Source organism: Nerophis ophidion, linkage group LG11 (genome assembly GCF_033978795.1).
Source record: "Nerophis ophidion isolate RoL-2023_Sa linkage group LG11, RoL_Noph_v1.0, whole genome shotgun sequence".
In the NCBI taxonomy this organism is placed as follows: domain Eukaryota; kingdom Metazoa; phylum Chordata; class Actinopteri; order Syngnathiformes; family Syngnathidae; genus Nerophis; species Nerophis ophidion.
The window spans coordinates 61,386,742-61,411,172 of NC_084621.1; the positions used below are offsets into that span (position 1 = coordinate 61,386,742).

A 24,431-nucleotide genomic window follows, 5' to 3' on the forward strand; every position below is an offset into this window, starting at 1 on the left:
TTTTGAAAAAAGAGCATAAAACAAACAAAATAATAGTTGAAACTTAAAATCGACAGCTATATCGAAAGTTGATCTTGAAATTTCAATGTTAAAAGTAAAAAAAATAAACTAATAAAAATGTATCACTTTATGAGTGGGGAACCTTTCGGATCTCAAATATATTTAGTAGGATTTTATTTAACTTTTCACTGTGATTACTCAAAACTATTAAATCATTAAAATCAATGGAACTCTCCTGAAGGAATCAATAAAGTACTATCCATCTATCTATCTATCTATCTATCTATCTATCTATCTATCTATCTATCTATCTATCTATCTATCTATCTATCTATCTATCTATCTATCTATCTATCTATCTATCTATCTATCTATCCATCTATCTATATATCTATCTATCTATCTATCTATCTATCTATCCATCTATCTATCTATCTATCTATCTATCTATCTATCTATATACTGCATATTTCAGTTTTACTATAAAAAACAAAGTTGTCTTTGACAGAAAAGGCATACAACCTTATTTGTTTTACTTTATATCAACCTCAAGTTGATATAGAGATTTACTGTAAGCATTAAATTAAAAAAAATAATAATAATTTGACTGATTTTTAACATGTTAGTGACTGAGACCCTCTATGCTCCACAGGAGCCCTAAGGATAAAAAAAAAATCCATATATTTCGTTATGGTTCCATCCATCCATTTTCTACCGCTTATTCCCTTTCGGGGTCGCGGGGGGCGCTGGCGCCTATCTCAGCTACAATCGGGCGGAAGGCAGGGTACACCCTGGACAAGTCGCCACCTCATCGCAGGGCCAACACAGATAGACAGACAACATTTACACTCACATTCACACACTAGGGCCAATTTAGTGTTGCCAATCAACCTATCCCCAGGTGCATGTCTTTGGAAGTTATGGTTTGAAAATGAAAAATATCAAAATGGCCCCGCATGCTTAAATTTTCCCGTGTGCGGCCCTCTGTGGAAAAAGTTTGGACACCCCTGGTTTAAACATGCATGACGTCACTGCCCCCAGCGTCAACTAGCCAATCAACAAGCAGTCCGGACGGAAGTGGCATATTTGAAAAGTAATAGTTGAAGTCGAGACTTCAGCGACCGAATTCAGTGAAAAAGGATTAAAATTACTGGCATCGTAAATACGGTGAGATATGATACAATTTTCTTTAAAGTTTGATTACATGCTGCTACCCATTGCGCTAAGTCAAGTTACGTGACCTTGGTATTTCAGTCAATTCGTGTTACAATACGCTAACCTAACCTACTTTAGCTTCAGACAGGCCGTAAACAAAGACAATCGGTAGTCCTGTCAGCTATTAGCTTTGTGTTTTATGAATTCTGCCTCATATATTTACTTTTTTTATTCTTACCGGACATTGCAGAGTACTTACAGTGCATCTGGAATGTATTCACAGCGCTTCACTTTTTCCACATTTTGTCAAGTCAAGTCAATTTTATTTATATAGCACGTTTACAACAACTTTTAAATTGAACCAAAGTGCTTTACAGGTTAAAAAAAAACCCATAATGAAACAGTAAACAGACAAAGAACATAAACAAATAATGAGCTGAACAAAATATAGTGCAAAAAGCAATACGGTAAAAGGGGTAAAATAAAAAGTAAAACGTTTGTTAAATAAAAATCCATCCATCCATCCATTTTCTACCGCTTATTCCCTTTCGGGGTCGGCGGGGGGCGCTGGCGCCTATCTCAGCTACAATCGGGCGGAAGTCGGGGTACACCCTGGACAAGTCGCCACCTCATCGCAGGGCCAACACAGATAGACAGACAACATTCACACTCACGTTCACACACTAGGGCCAATTTAGTGTTGCCAATCAACCTATCCCCATGTCTTTGGAGGTGGGAGGAAGCCGGAGTACCCGGAGGGAACCCACGCATTCACGGGGAGAACATGCAAACTCCACACAGAAAGATCCCTAGCCTGGATTTGAACCCAGGACTGCAGGACCTTCGTATTGTGAGGCAGACGCACTAACCCCTCTCATAGTAATAAAAAGTGCGACCAATAGAAAAAATTAACTAAAGCGGCGGGGGGTGTAGGACTAGAAATGGTGGCCTAGTGGGCAGACTCAGCTCAGGTCAAAGGCCAGCGAGGAGAGGTAGGTCTTAAGAAGGGTTTTGTTATGTTACACCAGTGTTTTTTTTAACCTTTTTTGAGCCATGGCACATTTTTTTGCGTTGAACAAATCCGGAGGCACACCACCAGCAGAAAGCATTAAAAGACAAAACTCAATTGAAAGTAAAAAGGCGTCGTCGCAATTGTTGCATATGAATTCAAACCATAATCAAAAAGCATGCACCACTATAGCTCTTGTCTCAAAGTGCTGTGAATACTATGTCCTGATGCACTGTATATTGCACAGACCAGAGTCTGTGCAATATACAGTATATATATATATATATATATATATATATATATATATATATATATATATATATATATATCCATCCATCCATATTCTACCGCATATTCCCTTTTGGGGTCGCGGGGGGCGCTGGTGCCTATCCCAGCTACAATCGATGAGTTGAGTTTATACCAAAAACTTCTATTTTGGTTTCATCTGACCACATGACATTCTCCCAATACTCTGCTGTATCCATCCATCCATCCATTTTCTGCCGCTTATTCCCGTTCGGGGTCGCGGGTGGCGCTGGCGCCTATCTCAGCTACAATCGGGCGGAAGGCGGGGTACACCCTGGACAAGTCGCCACCTCATCGCAGGGCCAACACAGATAGACAGACAACATTCACACTCACATTCACACACTAGGGCCAATTTAGTGTTGCCAATCAACCTATCCCCAGGTGCATGTCTTTGGAAGTGGGAGGAAGCCGGAGTACCCGGAGGGAACCCACGCATTCACGGGGAGAACATGCAAACTCCACACAGAAAGATCCCGAGCCTGGATTTGAACCCAGGACTGCAGGACCTTCGTATTGTGAGTCATCCATGTATCTATTTTAGTATAAACTCAACCCGTCGTGTTTGGAGGAAGAAGAATACTGAGTTGCATCCCAAGAACACCACACCTACTGTGAAGCATGGGGGTGGAAACATCATGCTTTGGGGCTGTTTTTCTGCTAAGGGGACAGGACGATTGATCCGTGTTAAGGAAAGAATGAATGGGGCCATGTATTGTGAGATTTTGAGCCAAAACCTCCTTTCATCAGTAAGAGCTTTGAATGGTTGACCAAATACTTATTTTCCACCATAATTTACGAATAAATTATTTAGAATCCCCACAATGTGAATTCCTGCATTTTTTTTTCACATTCTGTCTCTCACAGTTATAGTGTACCTATGATGAAAATTACAGAACTCTGTCATCATTTTAACTGGGAGAACTTGCACAATCGGTGGCTGACTAAATACTTATATGCAATATAAAGTGTATATATATCTAATTCATGTTCATCTGTTAGCTCCAGGCAGTGGCAGCACGATAGCAGTGTGACAGCAGTTTAAAAATATATGATACGTCAGTGATTTTACTCCGTTGAATTAGCTGAGATAGGCGCCAGCGCCCCCCGCGACCCCGAAAGGGAATAAGCGGTAGAAAATTGAAAATGGATGATATGTCAGTGATTTTACTCCGTTGAATTACCATTGTGATAAACTCAACACCACAATAGTATGTCTGTACAATTCCCTATTTGTACGGAAAACTCTGTCATATTATGGAAACGTGGGTTGAACTTGCCTCGCTCTCAAAATCTCAATTGTTTTAAAGAAGTTGTCAGGTCTAATGTTTGCCCTGCAGAGGCAAACCTAACAATTTAAATATTTTGGCTATCATTTTAGATGGAGGAAGAAGAGCATACAGACAGAATGCAGAAACTTGCCATGGTTTGTCAGAAGCTCAACAAAATCAGAAAATATCTAAATGAAGGTACTGCACATTGGTCCTTTTGTTATGTATCACTGGTCTCACGTGTGACAGTATGTTCATATTTCATACATTTTGACTGTTTCTCTTTTAGATGACACTGACGATATTAATCAGATTGTCAGCTCGAAGTCGCCTGAAGCTTGTCATTCATATTTGATGGAGCTGGAAAAAAAAGGGGACCCTCACTTGGATTATACTCATCTCACCCGACTCATTAATTTTTATTATAGAGTGTTCTCCAATTTGCCACTGGGAGTACACTGTCAAAATGAGAGCTATGCCAGAATGTTGGTCAGATTTGCTGAGCTGAAAGTGTAAGTGACCTCATTCTATTTCCCATTTTCAATACATTATTTGACTAATAAAGTTTTTTCATTTGTTAGAATTCACAATGTTGATGAGGCAGAAGACAATTTTAATGTTGCAAGAGCTCACAGCCATAACTTTGCATTTGTCCATATTGCACATGCAGAGTTTGCACATTCTCAGGGTACGTCTTTGCTATTAATTTAAGTAAACATTTTCTGATCCCATATCTGACATTTTGTATTTCTCTGTCATTCAGGCAAAACACAGAGTGGTTTGCACATATTGCAGAATGCAATTGAACTGGGTGCCCAACCAAAAGAGCTGATTGAGGCTGCTTTGCAGAGGTTGCAAGTGCATCAAATTGTTCCTTCAGAGGACAAGGGAAATAAACTACGTAAGAATTTTCTTCATCTTTTTTTGTCCTAGCTCAATGAGTTCATGTTTACATATTTTATTGTGTGATAGAATATTTTTTAGTTAATTTGCCTAAACAGTCTACATACTCTATATTTATGGAAACAATTGGCATTTGTATTTACCCAAATAATTTAGTTCAGTGTGAGAGTGTATTGTGTTTGACCTGCATGTAGGAATGTACTTTCTTGCTCTGATACTGTATCACTGACCTCTCTCATACATCAGCTTCATTTGCATTTTATATGTTTTTTTGTCTTGTCCTTCCATTGTTTTTTTGGACAGTATTCTATAACAGTACGACACACGAATCTGTTAAAAGGGATTCTGACTTCCAAAAAGGAAGAAGGATGTCGGATGGCACAGGTGATTTGCATCTGTCAAGCATTTTTAACTCGGGGTAAGAAGAGAATAACTTTTTAAAGCAGCTTATTTTTGTTTGTTTATAAAAGCACCATATATTGTCTCTCTCCTTATTTTCAGGAGGGAATCTCTTGGAGGTTCGTCCGATGACTCCCTGCTGAATTGGAGGTCGAGTTCTTATCGCAAGAGGGCTGGTGTATTGGTCAGAATTTAATTCATTCTTGAGACTTGTAGTACATTTCGACACATTGTTACTGTATAATCCTTTTCTTTCTAGCCAGGTAGAGTTCCGCTTGTTCCTTTCTCCATCTCAGAAAAAGATGATGATGACCATTACCTTCTTGAGAGGCTATCTAACAAAAATGATGCATCAGCCATCAAGAATTTGTCTCGGTAATTTTGTTACAAAACAAACATTACAACACATTTTTGCTGAATTCAATAGCATGAACTAATTTTAACAGCCTTGAGCATTTGAACAAAAGTTGTAAAAAAACACCTCCTAATCCAGTGTTTACCTTACCATTGTATTAGGGGTTCTGTAACAATTTCCCTTTTCATGAGGTGCAGTCAATTTGGATGAGTTTGTTGCAGAAGAAAAAGAAATAGCACTCTTTTAGATGAGCTAAGACAACCCTAAGTGACCTATAAACTCACAAATGCACTTTTCTACCAAATTTATGGTGCTTTTACTGGCACAAACAGGAAATTAAAGGCTCACGTCATTGACATGTTATGGCTAGATATTGAAATGCTTTTGTTATTGTGTATTTTTTAAGGATTTAAGGAACCTTATTGTCATATCAGCACACATAGTACACATTAAATGGCACGAAATGTAGTAGTCCCAGATTTAGCCAAGTGACCACTTGCACATTTTTTTGCCTCCACCTGTTCGATGGTGAAGATTATACATTTCAATTTGTGACGCACAAATTCCACCATGTGATGTGCGATGTGGTGCCAATGTGTTTCAGGCAAGCATCTGATTCCAGCGTAAGCACAAAGTTTGTGCCATCCTCGTCAAAGAAAGTTGTTGGAGATATTGTCAACTGTCCGGTTAGTAACAGGGTTGGGGGGAAATATATGGCAATCTATCGCCATACTGTTTCCAACAATATAATAATAAGGGGATTTATGATGATTGTAATCTACGATTCAGGGCTGTACGCTTAGATTTTTCACTAGTAGCACCGGTGCTACCAAATGAAAAAAAATAGTAGCACAGAAAAAATTTTTAGAAATATGAAATGTCTTAAATATCACCCATCCATTTTCTACCGCTTGTCCCTTTTGGGGTCGCGGGGGAAGCTGGAGCCTATCTCTACTTCATTGAAGGCGGGCTACACCCTGAACAAGTTGCCACCTCATCGCAGGGCCAACACAGATAGACAGACAACATTCACACTCACATTCACACACTAGGGCCAATTTAGTGTTGCCAATCAACCTATCCCCAGGTGCATGTCTTTGGAGGTGGGAGGAAGCCGGAGTACCCGGAGGGAACCCACGCATTCACGGGGAGGACATGCAAACTCTGTGTCTTTTAATATCACAATTTCTTTTTTAACACTCAAACAAGGTACACATGTGCACTCATACAAATAGACACAATGTCATCAAAAGGCCATGTCACGGCAAATTTCTTTCCCCCTACAAAAACTTTCCCCCTACAAAAACCTTCCGGGGTCACGTTTTCTCACGTTTCCTCTCACGTCATCCCATAGCTTGTGTTTGTAAATAGTTTTTTAAATTTATTTTTTATAATGTAGCGTTAACAAAACGTCTGTATTTTTATAATATAGCGTTATATTTTTATAATATAGCGTTAACAAAACGTCTGTATTAATCGGACAAATTAACTTGAGGATATGAAGGAATAGAGAATTTTTTTATCGTGTTAATCGATTTCTTCAGATTCCAGCAGCGAAGTATTCTTCCAGCTACGGGCAGTCAAAGCCGAAGTGTGACGTAAAAGGAAACGTGTGACGTAAGAGGAAACATGACCCCGGGAGTAAATGGGGGGTAAGGTTTTTGTAGGGGGGAAGAAATTTGGCGTGACAGCCTACTGTAGCGCTCAATTAAACACAGAGAACATTCCTAATCTGTGCTCACACAGTCGCTAACGATGTAGGGTTTGGCGATACACACAGCTCTCAGCGCGAGTGGTCAATCACAGTCCATGTGGTTATGGATTAAGTTTATTTCAAACATGATATATGAATGGGCAAACATTTTACTGTAGTTTTATGAAATTTAGATGGATTTATTGAGGGAGCAAAATGCAATGAAGGGGTTGAAATCCCTTTTCGCACATGTGCGACAGTTTCTTTTTCTTAAAGTTACACGGTCTATTTTTAGTTGCATTTGAGTGTAAATGTGTCGCACCGTACACCACTGCAAATAAAACACTTCCTTGTAGTCTGGATAATGTGTAAATTTTGCTCCACAGTCATATTTATAACCTGCTTTCTGCTTTTGTTTGTGGAGGTGTTCGCAGATTGCAAATGAAACCATGCCTTGCCCTCCCCTAAATCATATTTTTTCTTTTTAAAATGTAGTGTTACATTTACACCTTAGATATCACATGAATTGATTAACGTGGACCCCGACTTAAACAAGTTGAAAAACTTATTCGGGTGTTACCGTTTAATGGTCAATTGTACGGAATATCAATCAATCAATCAATGTTTACTTATATAGCCCTAAATCACTAGTGTCTCAAAGGGCTGCACAAACCACCACGACATCCTCGGTAGGCCCACATAAGGGCAAGGAAAACTCACACCCAGTGGGACGTCGGTGACAATGATGAATATGTACTGTATTGTGCAATCTACTGATAAAAGTATCAATCAAACCATTATTTGTTTTCCAGACACGATCGAAAGAAAACCTCATAAACATTATATAGATTCACCGGATCACAACGTTAGATACAGCTGCACACTCTTAGATTGGTAGAGTTACACAAAAAAGCTGCTCTTACCAGCATTTATGTCACTGTACGTCACACGTCGGTGTTATTAGATGAAAATACTTGATCATACTGTAGGAGTCAGATCATGTGTGTATAAGGCAATGTTTCTCCAAAAATTTTTATTAGAATTAAGTAGAATGGACTTTGTAGCTGAGATAGGCGCCAGCGCCCCCCGCGACCCCGAAAGGGAATAAGCGGTAGAAAATGGATGGATGGATGGACTTTATTGTCATTATATTTGCATATAACGAGATTAAAGACTCCAACTTAAGGTGCGTTAGTGGGAACAAATATGGGGTGAAATAAATAACACAAGAGGTAATAAAGGAAAAAAACTAACAATTGAAATAAACAGACTACTATCCAATAAAAATAATAAGCAATCCTGTACAATATACAAAACACTATAGAAATACAAAATACTGTACAATATACAGAACAAGACAAGAGTACCGAAGTAATAAATAACAATCAGCGTCGGACGTATTGCACTCGAAGGGTAGTATTGCACAGTAGGGTATTAGGGCATGATATTGTATAGGGGTGCAGTGTTTCCCACAGGTCCGGCATTTATTTGTGGTGGTGTGGGCGGGGGGGGGATTTGGCAGTGGCGGCGGCGATGACCAAGAATAACGCGGAGTGGGAATATAACTACAACACTTTATGTACATATTTATATACATATTTATATAACATGTAACTACAATCTCTATTCATAGACAGAGTCCCATTGCTTTTATGAGCGGTCGAGCGAGTCAAAAGCCGGGGAAAAAAACAAACAATTTTTTAATTCTTAAAAAAAATATTTATTTATTTTCTTTTTTTTTTGCGGCGACCGTAATTCTTTCATGGCGGGCCGCATCAAATAAATGAATGTGTGGGAAACCCTGGGGGTGAATTATTTTTATTATAAGTTAGAGTTCAACATGGTGACAGCTTTGGGAAAGAAGCTGTCTCTGAGCTGTATTACGTCCCCCCTAGGAAGAAGAAAAGATTTCGCGCCTCTTTCCATTCTCCACAGTGACTATAATTATTATAACTTGTCTATAAAATTGTTATAGCCATACCTCTGCATAACATTGTGAGCTTTTTAACAATAAATAAAACACACTTGTCTTAACAATGTCTCCCACCATTGTTAAATTGAAACCAAGTGCTACATACGCTTCATCACTGTCTGGCACTGAAAAAAAAAAGCCTGTTCCCCGAGGTCACCATCGTTGCAACCCACTATTTGAGAAGGACTGGTATAAGGACACGCGGCGTGTATGTGTCAAATGACATCAGTGGTGGACCCTATCTCCCCAGAGAGTGGAGCTGGGTAGCCATATTTTTTGTGGACCGCCCTATTACAGTAGATGCTTAATACATTAGATGCTTTAATGCTGCGTATAGAGAGACCCATCAAGTTTATGACCTTAAAATCTGCTGTTTTATTAAACCATTCACAACGTTGCATTTAGGAACTCTGTAAGCGTGTCAGACAAGTACCAAACTGATGCTTTTAATTTCAAACGATAGACTGATTTTGGAGTCACTACGTCTACCTTTTCTTGTTTCCTCAAACTTAGCTGGCTTTACTTACAGTGCTCCCCCCCTCTGCCAGATGACGTAGCCAGACTGCAGAAAACCGCAAGCAGCGGCATCCAAAACGACGTGCAAGCTTACGCCAAAATACATCAACCTTATGATTTGATGCTTTGGCATTGTTTAACATGAGTATCCATCATTGTATCAATGTTTAAGTCAGAAAGACTAATATTAACATAGTTCCCCTTCTTTATGTCTTTATGTCCGAGTAATACATGTTTTTTTTAAAGTCATGTCTTGGGACAATTGTAACTCAAGGTTGATTTCCGCACCGCCGCACTGCAAAGTGTCGCTGTACTGCTACTACTTTCCTGTGCGGCGTTAGTAATGAGCCAAGCAGTACAAGAAGTATAGGGCTTTTTTTTTTACATTTAAGTGACAAGAAACTTGGTCCAATTTGTGTACAATTGGAAAACATTAACTACTTTTTTTATTTCAATTTTTTGGACTGAATTATAGTGTCATTTTTATTCATATGGTGTTCATACTGAATATACAAAGCAAATTTTAAGATGCATCTTCAATTTATCAATGAACTAAGTAGAATATCGCAATACTGTATTGTACGGTGACTCAAGTATCATGATACGTATGGTAAAGCCCTTGCCTTTACCCCGCCCCAGTTAGTATGCTGCATTCCTCTTTTAGTATTTGTAGTGCTGGCTGTAAGCGCACAGCTCAGGTTTGTCATAAAAGCTGCTGAAGAAGAAACTGTTAATCGCTACCTTTTTGTTTGTTGTTTGCAGTCAACATCAGTAACTCCTGATCATCACCCTTTGGATGACCAGGGCTCTGTGGATTCCACCACCACACTTCTGCATTCACGTGATACAAAGGACACACGAAATGATAATGGTAGTAGAGCCCAATTAAAATCTATGGCTTTACATTTTGCCTCCCAGTATACAGAGAAAATTGGGACTAGGAATGTATGTATTTTATGCTTGATGGACATTTCGATTTTTCTTTTCAGATGTAACTTATAATTTTGAACAGGTCATCAATTCAAATTCCCCTGAGTCATGTTGGGCTTACCTGGTAAACCTGGAAAAAAGAGGAAACCCTCATACAGATATCAACTTCCTAAATAAGATCAAGGACTATTATTCCAAAGTCTTTTCCCGCCTGCCTATAAGACAATACAGCAAAAACTCAAATTACGCAAGAATACTGGTCAGATATGCAGAACTCAAGGGGTAAGTTTGGACACGCACTACAGGCTGTTTTTACGATACCTTAATGACTGCTTTTTGTGTGACATTCATTTTTTTTTGTCAAAGTAGTTGGCAACACAAGTGAGTACACTACATAATTAAGCCTGGGTTATACAATACATTTCCATTATTTAATATGTTGTATTTGTTTTGTGTTTTGAAATTGGTACAACTTTGAATATGAATGATAACAAGTCTGCCTCCTTTTGTTACAAACTACAAATGGTGTTTTATTTTTTTAAACCCAAAAATACCCGGCACTTCAATTTTAAGAGGGAAGTAGAGGTTGCATTTGTTTTTGTAATGAAAAAAAAAGTACAGGGTAAAGGGGGAAAAATAAGTCCATATTGCCCAGCCCTACCCACTGCGTTCAAATTGTGCCCAAGGTGTCAAAATTCAGTTTGAGTGCCATTTTTTAAAATCTATTACTCACTGCCTTAATCCCTTTGTACTCCGGTCCATGATGCTACCATCACTATGCTTGACAAAAGGCGACACTCACTAACCTTGGTCCTTACTTGTGTTGCAAACTTTTTGGACAATAATGGCTCTATGTTGAGTCATTTACAGTGCATAATAATAAATCTAGGCTCTTATATATGTAAGCTGTATACTGACTACCAAGCTTTATTTCTATAGTATCGTCACATAAAAGACATACTGTAATAAGAAAATGTTGCTGAGAAGCGAGGGGTAACTCACTTTTGTGAGATCTACCTATGATACATTAAATTGCCAAAGGTATTGGGACACATCTCCAAATCCCTGAATTCAGAACCAAAATGACGGGCATCTGGATTTAGAATAATAAAAATGCGTACATAGTTAGTTGCCGATGTGGTCTCCAAAACACAACCACCTTAAACAAACTACTGTATTTATTTTTTCTTAAAATGTATTTTGCATTTGATTTTCTTTTTTGTTTTCAAAGCATGGATGACCCTGAGGAAGCTGAAGACTATTTCATAGTTGCAAGGTCAAACTGCAAAGCCTTTGCGTTTGTCCACATTGCACATGCTCAGTTTGAGGTTTCTCAAGGTATTGTAGCTCATTAATTGTAACTACTGTGTGATGTTTTCTGATTTTGACTTTCATTCCTTTTTAATTGCTTTCCTATTTATGAATCTGACACATACTGTATGTATCTTAAAACTGAATGTATAAGTATGACATGACTATTAATTGAAAGGGTTTTTATTAAGGAAATGTGAGTCGGGCGACTTCCATACTTCTCAAAGCCCAGTCATTAAAAGCTCAACCAGCTGATCTCCTGGAAGTAGCTCTGCGGAACCTAAAAACTGGAGAGAAACAACTTGTTCCCACTAAGAGGGAACAAGTCCACACAGGTATTTGTCATATGGGTCATATGGTTATAAAGGTCTTGTTTGCATCCTGCTTGACTTTGGGTTTTCAAAACTTGCTATCTTCTAGATTTTGAAATGGATGTGTCAACTTTTGGTGGGAATCAGGAGCCACAGCACCCTGCTCGAGTTTCTGTCGCCCAAACAGTGGAGCCGCCCAAACCTGCCAGCAAGGAGGGTGTTTCAGAGTGGAAAATACCAACTCAGATGGATCATGTTTCTCCAGAGGTCAAATATTTTCCATATACTTTGTATTAAATAGTTTTGAGTTGTTTCTGAAGCAACGTGACATCAACTTTCATGCCTCTTACTGGGGCTTGTCTAAATCACTAGTCATGCCACACTTTCATTCAGGAGTGGACAATGTTTGCGACAAAATACATCACATAACACATTCGTCAATATGTTTAACCCCATAACTTTGGTTGACACTAATTTAATTATAATTATTTACATTTCAAAATATGGCTTTTTTTTTTTAGGATAAGCCTGTAACACCACCTGCTCCCAAACTGCTTTCAAGTGCGCGGAACTCACTCCCAACTCCGTCTCTCCCTCGTCCATCAAAATCAAATCCACAAATGGTCTGCCAGACTCCAAACAACGACAGAAACCCATATGCTAACAGGTATATTGACAAGGAAGTTTGATTAAAAACACCTATTATTTGGGAGGAGGGTTGCTTTTGCCTTGGAAATTACAGTACTTGATAATATGAATCGTTACACGAAAATTAGGGTTGTGTTGTGTGAATTACCATGCTATACTTTGTTGCTGTAAAACAAGACTTTTTTAAAATTCTGTTTCTCTCTCCTTCAGCTTTGTTACACCTATTGTAAAGAGGGAGCCCGTAGTGTTATATTCCTCCACAGTTCCACCACACAGAATTGGACCTGTTCAGCAGCCATGCACGCCTTTGAACCAAGTATCAGGTTTTCAGACTCCACAGGTACAGCTCCTTGAGACATTTGTCACCATGGCATACAGTGTGTAACACAAAGATGAACAATATTATGCTCTAAATTTCTTTACTCTAGATTTGTTGGAAATGTATGTCTATATCCAACAGTAACTTATACTAGAGGTGTAACTATTCGGTAATGATATCAAGTATCGGATTACAGCTTGCATCTAAAATCGCAGATTCAAGCAGTCCTCCAGCACATTTACTTGTGCAAGGCTTGAGAGTCAGTCGACAGCCAAATTTCTTCTACGGCGTGGCTCAGTTAGTAGAGCGGCCATGCCAGCAACTTCAGGGTTCCAGGTTCGATTCCTAGTCCCTGCCGTTGTGTCCTTGGGAAGGACACCACCTACCTTTCTCTCCATGCCACCCAAATTGGTTTAAATGTAGCTTAAATGTAGATAATGGGTTTTACTATGTAAAGCACTTTGGTTTTCTTAAAGAAATAGCGCTATATAAATATAATTCACATAGCATGCAAGCTAGACATACGTAAAAAGTGTCCGTAACTGAACAATATTGAAGTTTGAAACCCAACATTTGTCAATATAAACAAACATCATATCAATAATTATACTGTAGTTGCATATTACTTAAAGAAACAGTCTCCCAGGTGGATGCTTATTAATGCCCAAACATACTCGGAAAGAACGCACACAAGAGCTATTCAACTACATAATGAAGAGGGCTTCAGTTTCAAAGCCTCAAAGACCCAGGGGTCGGACATCAAAATGTGGATGTTTAGTCAGAAAGTGCCTACGCAGGTTATACTTCTTTGAGACTTTGTTTAGTTAATTGCAGTGTTAACACATCAGCTTTCACACTGCACTGTCAGTTTCATTTCTTTACACTTATTCCTTCATTTAAGTTTGACTGAAAATACAACCATAAAAAAAACGGAACTAAAGTATAACATCATTCGTGTATTTTACATAAATAATGTCCATTATGTATTTTAAAAAAAGAAAATAGTTTTAATGTTAATATATTCACACAAAAAACTACAAATGTTTAAACATATAGAAATTACACAACGTTCACACACCAAACATTGTATGTGACTTATTACTATTAGCGTTGTTGCCCTCTACTGGTCAAATTTAGCACTACATGTTTTAAACGAGGTTTGATCAATACTCTCAGACCAAAACACACGACCACAAATCCAAAAGAGATCAAAAAGTCAGCAATTTCAATACAAAACAAAGTTTTGTACGGGGTCCACAGAGGTTTGTGTATACCCAAAGTGTTTCTCCGCCATACCTGCCCACGCAAAGCTCATATTTAATGACAGCGCAGTCTCTGCTCTGTGCACTCGTGTCAAACAAAAACATGTATTTATTACATGTGATACCGATCGGCCGTTTTCTGCAACATTTGGCTCATAGCAGCTTATAGCCAACAATACTCCCCTTCTTCATCTCTTGAGGCATTTCAATTATTTAATTTTTTTACATTTAAAACACTTTTCAGTGGTCTACATAACATGAAACGGTAGTTCTTTGGTCAAGATTTTGCATAGATTATTTGCTGTAGAGCATCTTCAAGCCGCTTTTCTGACCGTCTCCAGGATGCGCTGTTTTGTGGGCGGTCTTATTAACGTGCCTCCACTTTGACTGCGTCTTCTCCCCGTCAGCCTTTTTGTAATTTTCAGCGCTTCCATATCGAATCTACGGACAAATATTAGTTAGAATTATACGCTACTTTTTAATTAGAAATGGCAACAGCGGAGGATGCATGTGCATGATTGAGCCAGCCTGATCCACAACAAAAAGACACAGGAAAAAGAAGGAATTTATCGACTAGGTCGGACTACAATGGCATAGCTTTTCGGGCAATTTTCTACAATATATGGAGATATTCGCTGATGTCACAACTGGGGAAAAAACAAATTGGGCACATTCCAAGCGGTTTGTTTGGAAAAAGATAAAGTAAGGTTTTATAAATAGGTCTGCCATGCCTCCGTGGTTTAATTTCACATTTTAAGGACTTATGCAGATCCCAAATACACAAAAACAGGTAGAAACAGGTAAGCTAAGTTGTTTTTGTATGCTAGGTCCTCTTTAATGGCTACACATATAGTCGTTTTAGTTCACAACTTAGCATAACAAGCAGGTAGAGCGGCTCCATTTCCTCGACAACACTGTCCGGCACCATGACAGAAAAATAAATGCACAGAGAAATACAAATTTCACAGTGTGCCTGTCTATGGAAACTCAGATGACTGGGGACATTTCCAGCAGAGTCCTCGTCTGCCCACCGCACATTTGAATCTGTGAACGCCTTTAGAAAATATCCAGTAACAATTGTGTCCGCATCATTCAACATACTACGTCATAAACTTAACTTACTGAATTAACGTGGCCACTAAGTATCACCCAAAAAATGACTACTCCACTTCAATTTAAAGACGGAATAAGTCCATTCCAGAGGGGCATAATAAATAGATTAGTATTTTTAATACTTACCATTGTTCTCAGTATGAGTAATTTCACTTGATCAAGCATTTTCTAACATTCCACATTACAAAATAATAGGTTTGTATGATTCATGCTAATAAAGTATTGGATTGATATCGGCCAATACTCAGAGCTCCAATTTAGGTATCATATTAGAAGTGAAAAAGTGGTATGGAGATATCTCCTACTTGTATACTAAATGTACAAATGTTTATAAAACAAAAATGTACTACTTCTTAATTATTTTTATGCTATGGACTACAACACAAAAAAAAGGTTTACTTCAGATTGCTCACAATCCCTAATGCTTATTTTGCATATGAGTCTGAAAAAATTAGAATAGAATAAAATAAAATACAATAGAATAGAATGAACTTTATTGTCATTATATTTGCATATAATGAAATTAAAGACTCCAACTTAAGGTGCGGTAGTGGGAACAAATATGGGGTGAAATAAATGACATAAGAGGTAAAAAGGAAAAACTAACAATTGAAATAAACAGACTACTTACTATCCAATAAAAATAATAAGCAATCCTGTACAATATACAAAACACTATAGAAGTACAAAATACTAAAAGTAAAAGATCAACCAACCAAGTTTAAACTCATTTAGCAAATTTAATTTGGTGCCAAAAGAAAACCTTGCTTAGAACAATCGGATATTTATTATTTCTTTAATTATTTACGATTTCTGACAGCAATTATATTTAAATTTTCTATTCCCACCAGGCTTCCTTTGCTGCACCATCGAATGAAACTATAACCATCAAAGGCAAGCAGTTCTTCATTCTTAAAATGATTGGACAAGGGGGATCCAGCAAGGTAAATAATGACAGGAAAAAGATACAATACAATGCAACCTCACTTTTAACTGTAGTAATTAGTATTACCCTGGATTGTTCTCTCAACATGCCGTCTCTTTTCTTTAGGTATACCAGGTCCTGGATCATAAAAAACAGTTGTATGCTGTTAAATATGTAGACCTCGAGGAGGCAGACACTCAGACTGTAGAAAGTTACAAAAATGAGATCCAACATCTGAACCACTTGCAGCAATACAGCGATAAAATTATCAAGCTCTATGACTAGTAAGTACTGTACACATACACTGAACAAAAAATTAAAAGCAACACATTAGTTTTTGCTACCATTTTTCATGAGTTGAACTCTAAGATCTAAGACTATCACTATTTACACAAAAAAAATATTCCTCTCAAATGTTGTTGGCAAATCTGTCTAAATCTTTGTTAGTTAGCATTTCTTCTTTGCCAAGATAATTAATCCCACTTTACAGGAGTGGTATATCAGGATGCCGATTGAACAACATGATTATTGCACAGGAGTGCCTTACGCTGCCCACAATAAAAGGCCACTCTGACATGTGCAGTTTAATCACACAGCACAAAGCCACAGATGTCGCAAGTTTAAAGGGAGTGTGCAGTTGGCATGCTGACTGCAGCAATGCCCACCAGAGCTGGTTCCCATGAATTGAATGTGAATTTCCTTACCATAAGCTCTCTCCAAAGGCGTTTCAGAGAATTTGGCAGTACATCCAAACAGCCTCACAACCGCAGACCACGTGTAACCACACGAGCCCAACACCTCCACATCCAGCAGGTTCATCTCCATGATCTTCTGACCAGCCACCAGAAGGCTGCTGCAACAATTGGTTTGCATAACCAAATAATTTCTGCACAAACTGTGAGAAACTGTCTCAGGAAAGCTCATCTGTATGCTCGACCTGACTGCAGTTTGTCGTCGTAACCGACTTAAGTGAGCAAATGCTCACATTCGATGGCGTCTGGCACGTTTGAGAGGTGATCTCTTCACGGATGAATCCTGTTTTTTACTGTTCGGGGCAGATAGAAGACAGCGTGTGTGGCGTCATGTGGGGGAGCGGTTTGCTGATGTCAACGTTGTGATTCGAGTGGCCCATGGTGGGGTTAGGGCATAGGCAGGCGTAGACAACAAACGGAATACAGTGACGAGATCCAGAGGCCCGTTGTTGTGCCATTTACCCGAGACCATCACCTCATGTTGCAGCATGACTATGCACGGCCCCATGTTGCAGGGATTTGTACATAATTCCCGGAAGCCAAACATCCCAGTTCTTGCATGGCCATCATACTCACTAGATGTCACCCATTGAACATGTTTGCGACGCTGTGGATCTGCGTATACGACAGCGTGTTGCAGTTCCTGCCTTTGCGCAGCCATTGAAAAGGAGTGGAACAACATTCCACAGGCCACAATCAACAACCTGATCAACTCTATGCAAAGGAGATGTGTTGCACTGCCTGAGACAAATGGTGGTCACACCAGATATTGACTGCTTTTCTGACCCCCCAAAGACCAGCAAAACTGCACATTTCAGAGTTGCCTTTTATCGTGGGCAGTCTAAAGCACATCTGTGCAAAAATTATCAGTTTAATCAGCATCTTGATATGCCACACCTGTGAGGTGGGATGGATTATCTTGGCAAAAAAGAAATGCTCACTAACAGATTTGTGAACAATTTTTAAAAGCAATACGTGTTTTGTTTATATAGTAAAAATGTTTTAAAACACGTTTTAGATCTTTGAGTTCAACTCATGAAAAATGGAAGCAAAAACAAAAGTCTTGCATATATGTTTTTGTTCAGTATACTTTAAGGAAATAAGTTCCATTGTCTACAGATAACTCAATTAAATTTAAAAAAATGTCCTATGGCAATTGTGGATTTTCAATATCATGATTACAATGGGGCAGCACGGTGGGCAGGGGTTAGTGCATGTGCCTCACAATACGAAGGTCCTGAGTAGTCCTGCATTCAATCCTGGGCTCAGGATCATTCTGTGTGGAGTTTGCATGTTTTCCCTGTGACTGCGTGGGTTCCCTCCTGGTTCCGGCTTCCTCCCACCTCCAAAAACATGCACCTGGGGATAGGTTGATTGGCAACACTAAATTAGCCCTAGTGTGTGAATGTGAGTGTGAATGTTGTCTGTCTATCTGTGTTGGCCCTGCGATGAGGTGGCGACTTGTCCAGGGTGTACCCCGCCTTTTGCCCGAATGCAGCTGCGATAGGCTCCAGCACCACCCGCGACCCCAAAAGGGACAAGCGGTTTTGAAATGGATGGATGGATGATTACAAGGAGTGACTGGGAAAGACAAATACATACACTTGTGAAAGTGTACGCTACAACAGTTCCTGGCCCCCGTTAATGCTATGCTGGTTGTGTTTTCAGTGAAATAACAAACAGCTACATTTATATGCTGATGGAGTGTGGAAATCTGGATCTAAACACATGGCTGCGGAACCGAAAGACTGTGAATCCACTTGAGAGGAAGTTTTACTGGAAGAATATGTTAGAAGCTGTCAATATTATCCACCAACATGGTAGTTTCTCTTTTCATCTGTATACTTTTAGTTAGTTTTTATTATTTATCTAAATTTCTACCCACTCGTTCTTTGTGGTTTGTTTCATGCCAGGCATCGTCCACAGTGACTTGAAGCCAGCTAATTTTGTAATCGTGAATGCATCACTGAAGCTGATAGACTTTGGCATTGCAAATCGAATCCAACCAGATGTGACAAGCATCATGAAAGATTCCCAAGTAAGTGGTTTTAGTGCATTGAGAAGTGAATGAATGTTTGTTCTGGGTGAATATAGTAGAGCAATGGTTCTCAAACTTTTTTCACCAAGTACCACCTCAGAAAAAACTTGGCTCTCCAAGTACCAACATAATTGTCAGGTTCAAACACTAATGACATCTATTAAACAAGACAAAAAGGCAAGGAATCAAACAGAGACAGAATTAAATTTGGACTCAATCTTGAGGAGAGACATGGCCCCTGTACACCTTGTACAGTTCCTGCACCATGCTCTGACGAAAAGGTTTTCGTCTCCTCTTTTATTTAGATATTCAATGTTTACGCAACAACACATGTCAAAACAGGAATGGGGTGTATGTAAACAGTCATTGTTTTTGGTCACATTGAAGACAAAAGAAGATGATGACTCGGGCTTGGGCTCGTCCTGGATTCAGCTTCGTCAGGTCTTTGAGGACAATGGATAACCCCTCCCGTGTAATTCCAACGTACACAGTGGAATCTTCCAAGACCTTGCTTGGTGGAACAAAGACAGGTCTCATCTGTTCAATGGAAACTCAGACAGTGGAAAGTTTTTTGATAATTTACACACAATTTTTCTAACAATAATACCATTAAAATACAGTAGCATAGTAAGCCAAAGTATTCATTAAAACACAAGTTAGAGGTTTTATTTAACAATTATATTAAATATATTAGGCCACGCTAACATTATACACAGTTTGAGCTGTAAAACTGTTTGAATATGGGAAAATAAAACATTGGACTTCAATTAATTAATCATTTGGTGTACCACTTGGTGGAACCTGTGCACCTCTAGTGGTACACATACCACAGTTTGAGTTTAACTGTAGTATAGTAATGCATTGCTGTTGTTTCTCAATTCCAGGTTGGAACGCTGAACTATATGCCCCCTGAGGCCATTAAAGACACTTCAGCACAACGTGGAAAAGCATGCTCAAAAGTACTTTTATCTCAGTTGATTTATTCTGGTTTCAGAGGTGTGGGCTAATTGTATTCTTTGTCTTTAAGATAAGTCCGAAAGGGGATGTGTGGTCCCTTGGATGTATTTTGTACTTTATGACCTATGGGAAGACTCCATTTCAAAGCATCACCCATCAAATCACCAAGCTACATGCCATCATTGATCCCTCCCATAAGATCGACTTTCCTGACCTCGCTGAAAAGGATTTGCTGGATGTGTTGAAGGTAAAAGACCATAAAATACAAACTTCAAGGTACCATCTAATCAGTCCCTCTAAGACTTTCTGAGATTGGGACTGCGGCAATTCTGGCAAATTCAACTAATTACTGCAAATAATGCACGGTTTCGCAACTCTGTCTTATGCCCGCAATTTCACCGCCCGTTTTTTCCAGTTTGTGTCATTTTTCTAATCCAGTTTGTCTCTAAGTGGCATTCAAGAGCCCACGTCAACTGTCATAACTTATGTTTGTTTCTTGTGTTTATAAAAAAGCAGAAACAGCAACATGTAACAATATATCAACCCTTTATTGCTCAAAGGGGATAGCTGCCATTTGCACTAACCCTTCTGTGTAATGTAGGATATAAATAGTTAGCAACACACTAGCGTCCTCACTTTCTAGTTTACATGTATTTATATATTAATTTTACTTTTTATATCTCCAAGATAAGTCAAACTAATAACAGGCATATTCATAGTAACATGTAATAGTTATATGTATTCCGCGCATTCATTTCAAAAACACATCACATTTGCTATTTCATTTGACAACATCACTATAATTATTACACACTGCAGATACCATGTGAGCCAAAAAATATAAAACATCACTTACTGTACAATGGCTGCTCTCACTGGGATGTCGATATATTTCCATTTAGATAAAGAATGAATCATAATCCTCATTAAAAAAAAAAAAAAGGTGGAACCAGGCGTCTTTTTGTTGTTTTCTCGCCATTTCCGGGTCAAAATTGGATGCCAAAGTTGACCAACTTGTCAAATGTTGTCCTTCTACTTTCAAGGTGAGAGGCATATTTTTAGAAAGCAGCTCACCAGCCGATGATGTCAACATAGCAGCAACAAGCTAGCTCTCTGATCACAGAGCCGTTATAAATAGGTTTTTGCTTTGGAGCTTATATCACTAATACTTGGTTTGTGTTGAACTCAAGAAATGTAAATTGAGTATTGTTGGGCGTTTTTTTGATGGTTATTTAGATGGGCTTTAAGGGCAGAATAGGGGACCTCCCATTGACTTAGTTTATTTTAAGCGGACTTACATTTACAAGTCAGAATGCATTAAAAATAAAATACATCCTTCTTTTTGTCTTACATAATGATTAAGAATGATAGGCAAAATTTCTAAAACGTTACAGTTCCCCTTTAACATTTGAAGGTAAATGTGTTGGAACATAAATTAATGTTCAAGATGGAAAAACACAGCAAACAAACATACGAAGAGAATGTCTACAACATGCGGACGACAGAGCAGATAGCTGACAATAAAGATAATTATGATTTTCAGTCATAAATAATTAAACAATACAGTAATTTGAAAAAAAGCTCTACGTATGTGCCTTTACTGCCATCCAGTGTCTACTTTTAAAGTCTGTGTGGTATAAAACGAGTAAAACATTAAGACTATATTTTTTGGGTTGAAAACCTGTGCTTTGTCCAGTTAAGTTTACAAAGAACACTGAAAACATTAATAACAAATAATAAAATCACAAGTTGATTCAATGTTACTGAAAAAAACATAGTTGGTTTTTTTTTTGTCCTGTCCAGCTTCTCAGGCAAATCTATAATATAGTTGATGTAGATGCCCATATCGGCTGTTCAGATTTACTTTACATAAGAGAAGTGTAGGATACTTCTCTTGTTGCCTTATTTGAATTTGACTTTATTAAATGTATTTATATTATCATTTGGTGCAGCCGGGCCGGAGCAGGAGGGGATAGAAAGAGAAAAAAAGGAAGACAGAGGGGGAAATTGTGGGGATAAGAGGGGGATTAGACAGAGAGACAAAAACGACAACAGCAAATACAACAATAACAACAACAACAATAGAACACCAGCACATACAATATGTACAAATATGATCGTAAAAGTGATAGCAAATAAGCAGTTAGTGAAATAAATAATATAGTAATGACAATGAACATTTTTACACTAAAACTGGAGCAATACAAATACCAATAGAAAAAGTGCTATTGATCATGAACAAAACCAATAGTTTTCTTCTATTATCAACAATAAAGTTGTTCAAATGCAACAATACGTATATATAATGATAGCTAGAAAGATAATAAAAAAATAAATAAATAAATGAAAAAAAAAAAAAGAAGGAATACCGAAAGATGAAAGGGAAGAGAGAGAGAGGCAACCTATATTAATCTTGTAGATTGTTATAGTAACAATGGTTTAAAACTTTCTAAAAGACCTGCTGTATATACAGGCAATCCTGGAGGGACTGACGGATACATTTTAATCATGGGCTGTTGATGAACACTGATAGAATCAGGCGCAGACTATCCGACTGTATTGCAATCACCCCTCCTCAGTTATATTTGACAGCCGCAGCTTTATTATAATAAAAACCCCAAAAATAATACATGGTCAAAATAAAGATGTGTGATTGCAGAGAGCAGATTCAAAATTGTAAATGAGCGACCAGGTAAAAACAGGTATTACCCGCTGTTGTGTGAATAAGATTAGTTTCATAATCTTAATTTTAGTAAAATAGCAGTTTTCAATTTTTAGTTTTCAATTTGTGTATTCTGGTGCTATGTATAAAATTTAATTAAATATAGTATAAAGCTTTAGAAGATGGACCCATATTTTGTGCCTACACAAATAAGAACTGCATAATTCAGTTTCTGTAGGAATTTTGCATGACTGTTAATTGGTTTAAAAAAAAAAAAGCCGCTACAAACTGCAATAAATATGAAATTGTCCTATTTTATCACAGTTAACGAACTATTTTGTTATTAATATGGATGGTTGTGTAATCTTCAGTTATCAGTAGGGTGCACTGAGCAGTATAAAAGGATTATAAACATTAACTGAAGTGTTAGTCTAATTTCGAATACCGAAGAAGTTTTAGAAATTACAGAAACTGAAAGTCCTTGGAAATTTTTGAAAACTGTCCTTACTCTTTCTTAAATTATGGAAGGAAGGTAGGAGTTGACAAATCTTCGAAGCTTGATTTTGGACAAAGCATACCGTACATAACATGAAAGACAGCTCTATAATATGTCTACAGTTGTAGTTTTTGAATAACGTTAATACAGTCCGTGCAAACATGCACAAATTAAATACATTGGACACAATTATTAAGTTACATTTACCATAAGTCAATAACCGTTGTTATGACCTTTTTTTGGACAGAGGTGCTTGGTTCGAAATCCTCGAGAGCGAGTATCTATTGCCGAGCTGCTAGAGCATCCGTACCTGCAACTGAAGCCACACAGTTCTCCAGAACCAAGTAAACACACACACACACACACACAGACAGTGCCAGAATCTGATTCGATCCCAGCTTTTTTCGATGACAATGCATCACGTCTCTTCATCATCAGAACGTCAGTGCAACAATGATCTCAAGAAAATTCTAACGGATCTTGCAGCCCTACAGTCTCCCAACAGCATCATACGAGCAGCTAATGTAAGATTGTTTTTAATGTTATAGTTTGTTCTCTCTCTCTCTCTCTCTCTCTCTCTCTGTCTCTCTCTCTCTTTCTCTCTCTATCTTTTAATAAGCCACTGATTTAACATATTTCTGTCCATAGAATCTGGCCAAAATGTGCAGCAGCGGCAGGATGCTAGATGTGGCAGAGTGTGCAAAACCAAATTAAAAAAGAAAATGCAATGTAAAATGTTTAATTTTATATATATATATATATATATATATATATATATATATATATATATATATATATATATATATATATATATATATATACATACATACATATACAGTACATATATATATGTATATGTATATATATATATATATACATACATATACAGTATATATATATATGTATGTATATGTATATATATATATATACATACATATACAGTATATATATATATATGTATGTATATGTGTATATTTATATATATATGTATATGTGTGTGTATTTATGCTTGTATGTGTGTGTATCTACACACACAGACACATAATCGCAGTAAAAATGTATATTCAGCAAGTTGAATACAGCTACAGTATTTTATAGCAACGTTGGGTTTTTTTTTTCCAACCCTTT

At 37.9% G+C, this 24,431-nt stretch overlaps 1 protein-coding gene across 1 annotated transcript; it reads left to right on the forward strand.

The window, feature by feature from the left end:
* Positions 1–1,036: 1,036 nt before the first annotated feature.
* On the forward strand, positions 1,037–24,098 carry ttk (ttk protein kinase). The gene is made up of 25 exons (XM_061916410.1): positions 1,037–1,167; positions 3,852–3,939; positions 4,031–4,253; positions 4,323–4,429; positions 4,505–4,642; positions 4,948–5,062; positions 5,146–5,227; positions 5,303–5,418; positions 6,003–6,084; positions 10,342–10,450; positions 10,569–10,791; positions 11,741–11,847; positions 12,012–12,155; positions 12,241–12,398; positions 12,653–12,798; positions 12,990–13,119; positions 16,325–16,417; positions 16,525–16,682; positions 18,819–18,970; positions 19,064–19,188; positions 20,073–20,147; positions 20,216–20,392; positions 23,551–23,647; positions 23,742–23,827; positions 23,952–24,098. The coding sequence occupies exons 2-25, from the start codon at positions 3,852–3,854 to the stop codon at positions 24,015–24,017; spliced, it is 2,997 nt and encodes a 998-aa protein (XP_061772394.1). The 5' UTR covers positions 1,037–1,167; the 3' UTR covers positions 24,018–24,098.
* Positions 24,099–24,431: the final 333 nt, after the last annotated feature.

Excerpts from the sequence above, each read along its gene's own strand:
- ttk (XM_061916410.1), top strand. The coding sequence starts at position 3,852 with ATGGAGGAAGAAGAGCATACAGACAGAATGCAGAAACTTGCCATGGTT. Across the intron at positions 5,063-5,145 it reads TCAAGCATTTTTAACTCGGG|GAGGGAATCTCTTGGAGGTT; the intron begins GTAAGAAGAGAA and ends CCTTATTTTCAG. Across the intron at positions 6,085-10,341 it reads GAGATATTGTCAACTGTCCG|TCAACATCAGTAACTCCTGA; the intron begins GTTAGTAACAGG and ends TGTTGTTTGCAG.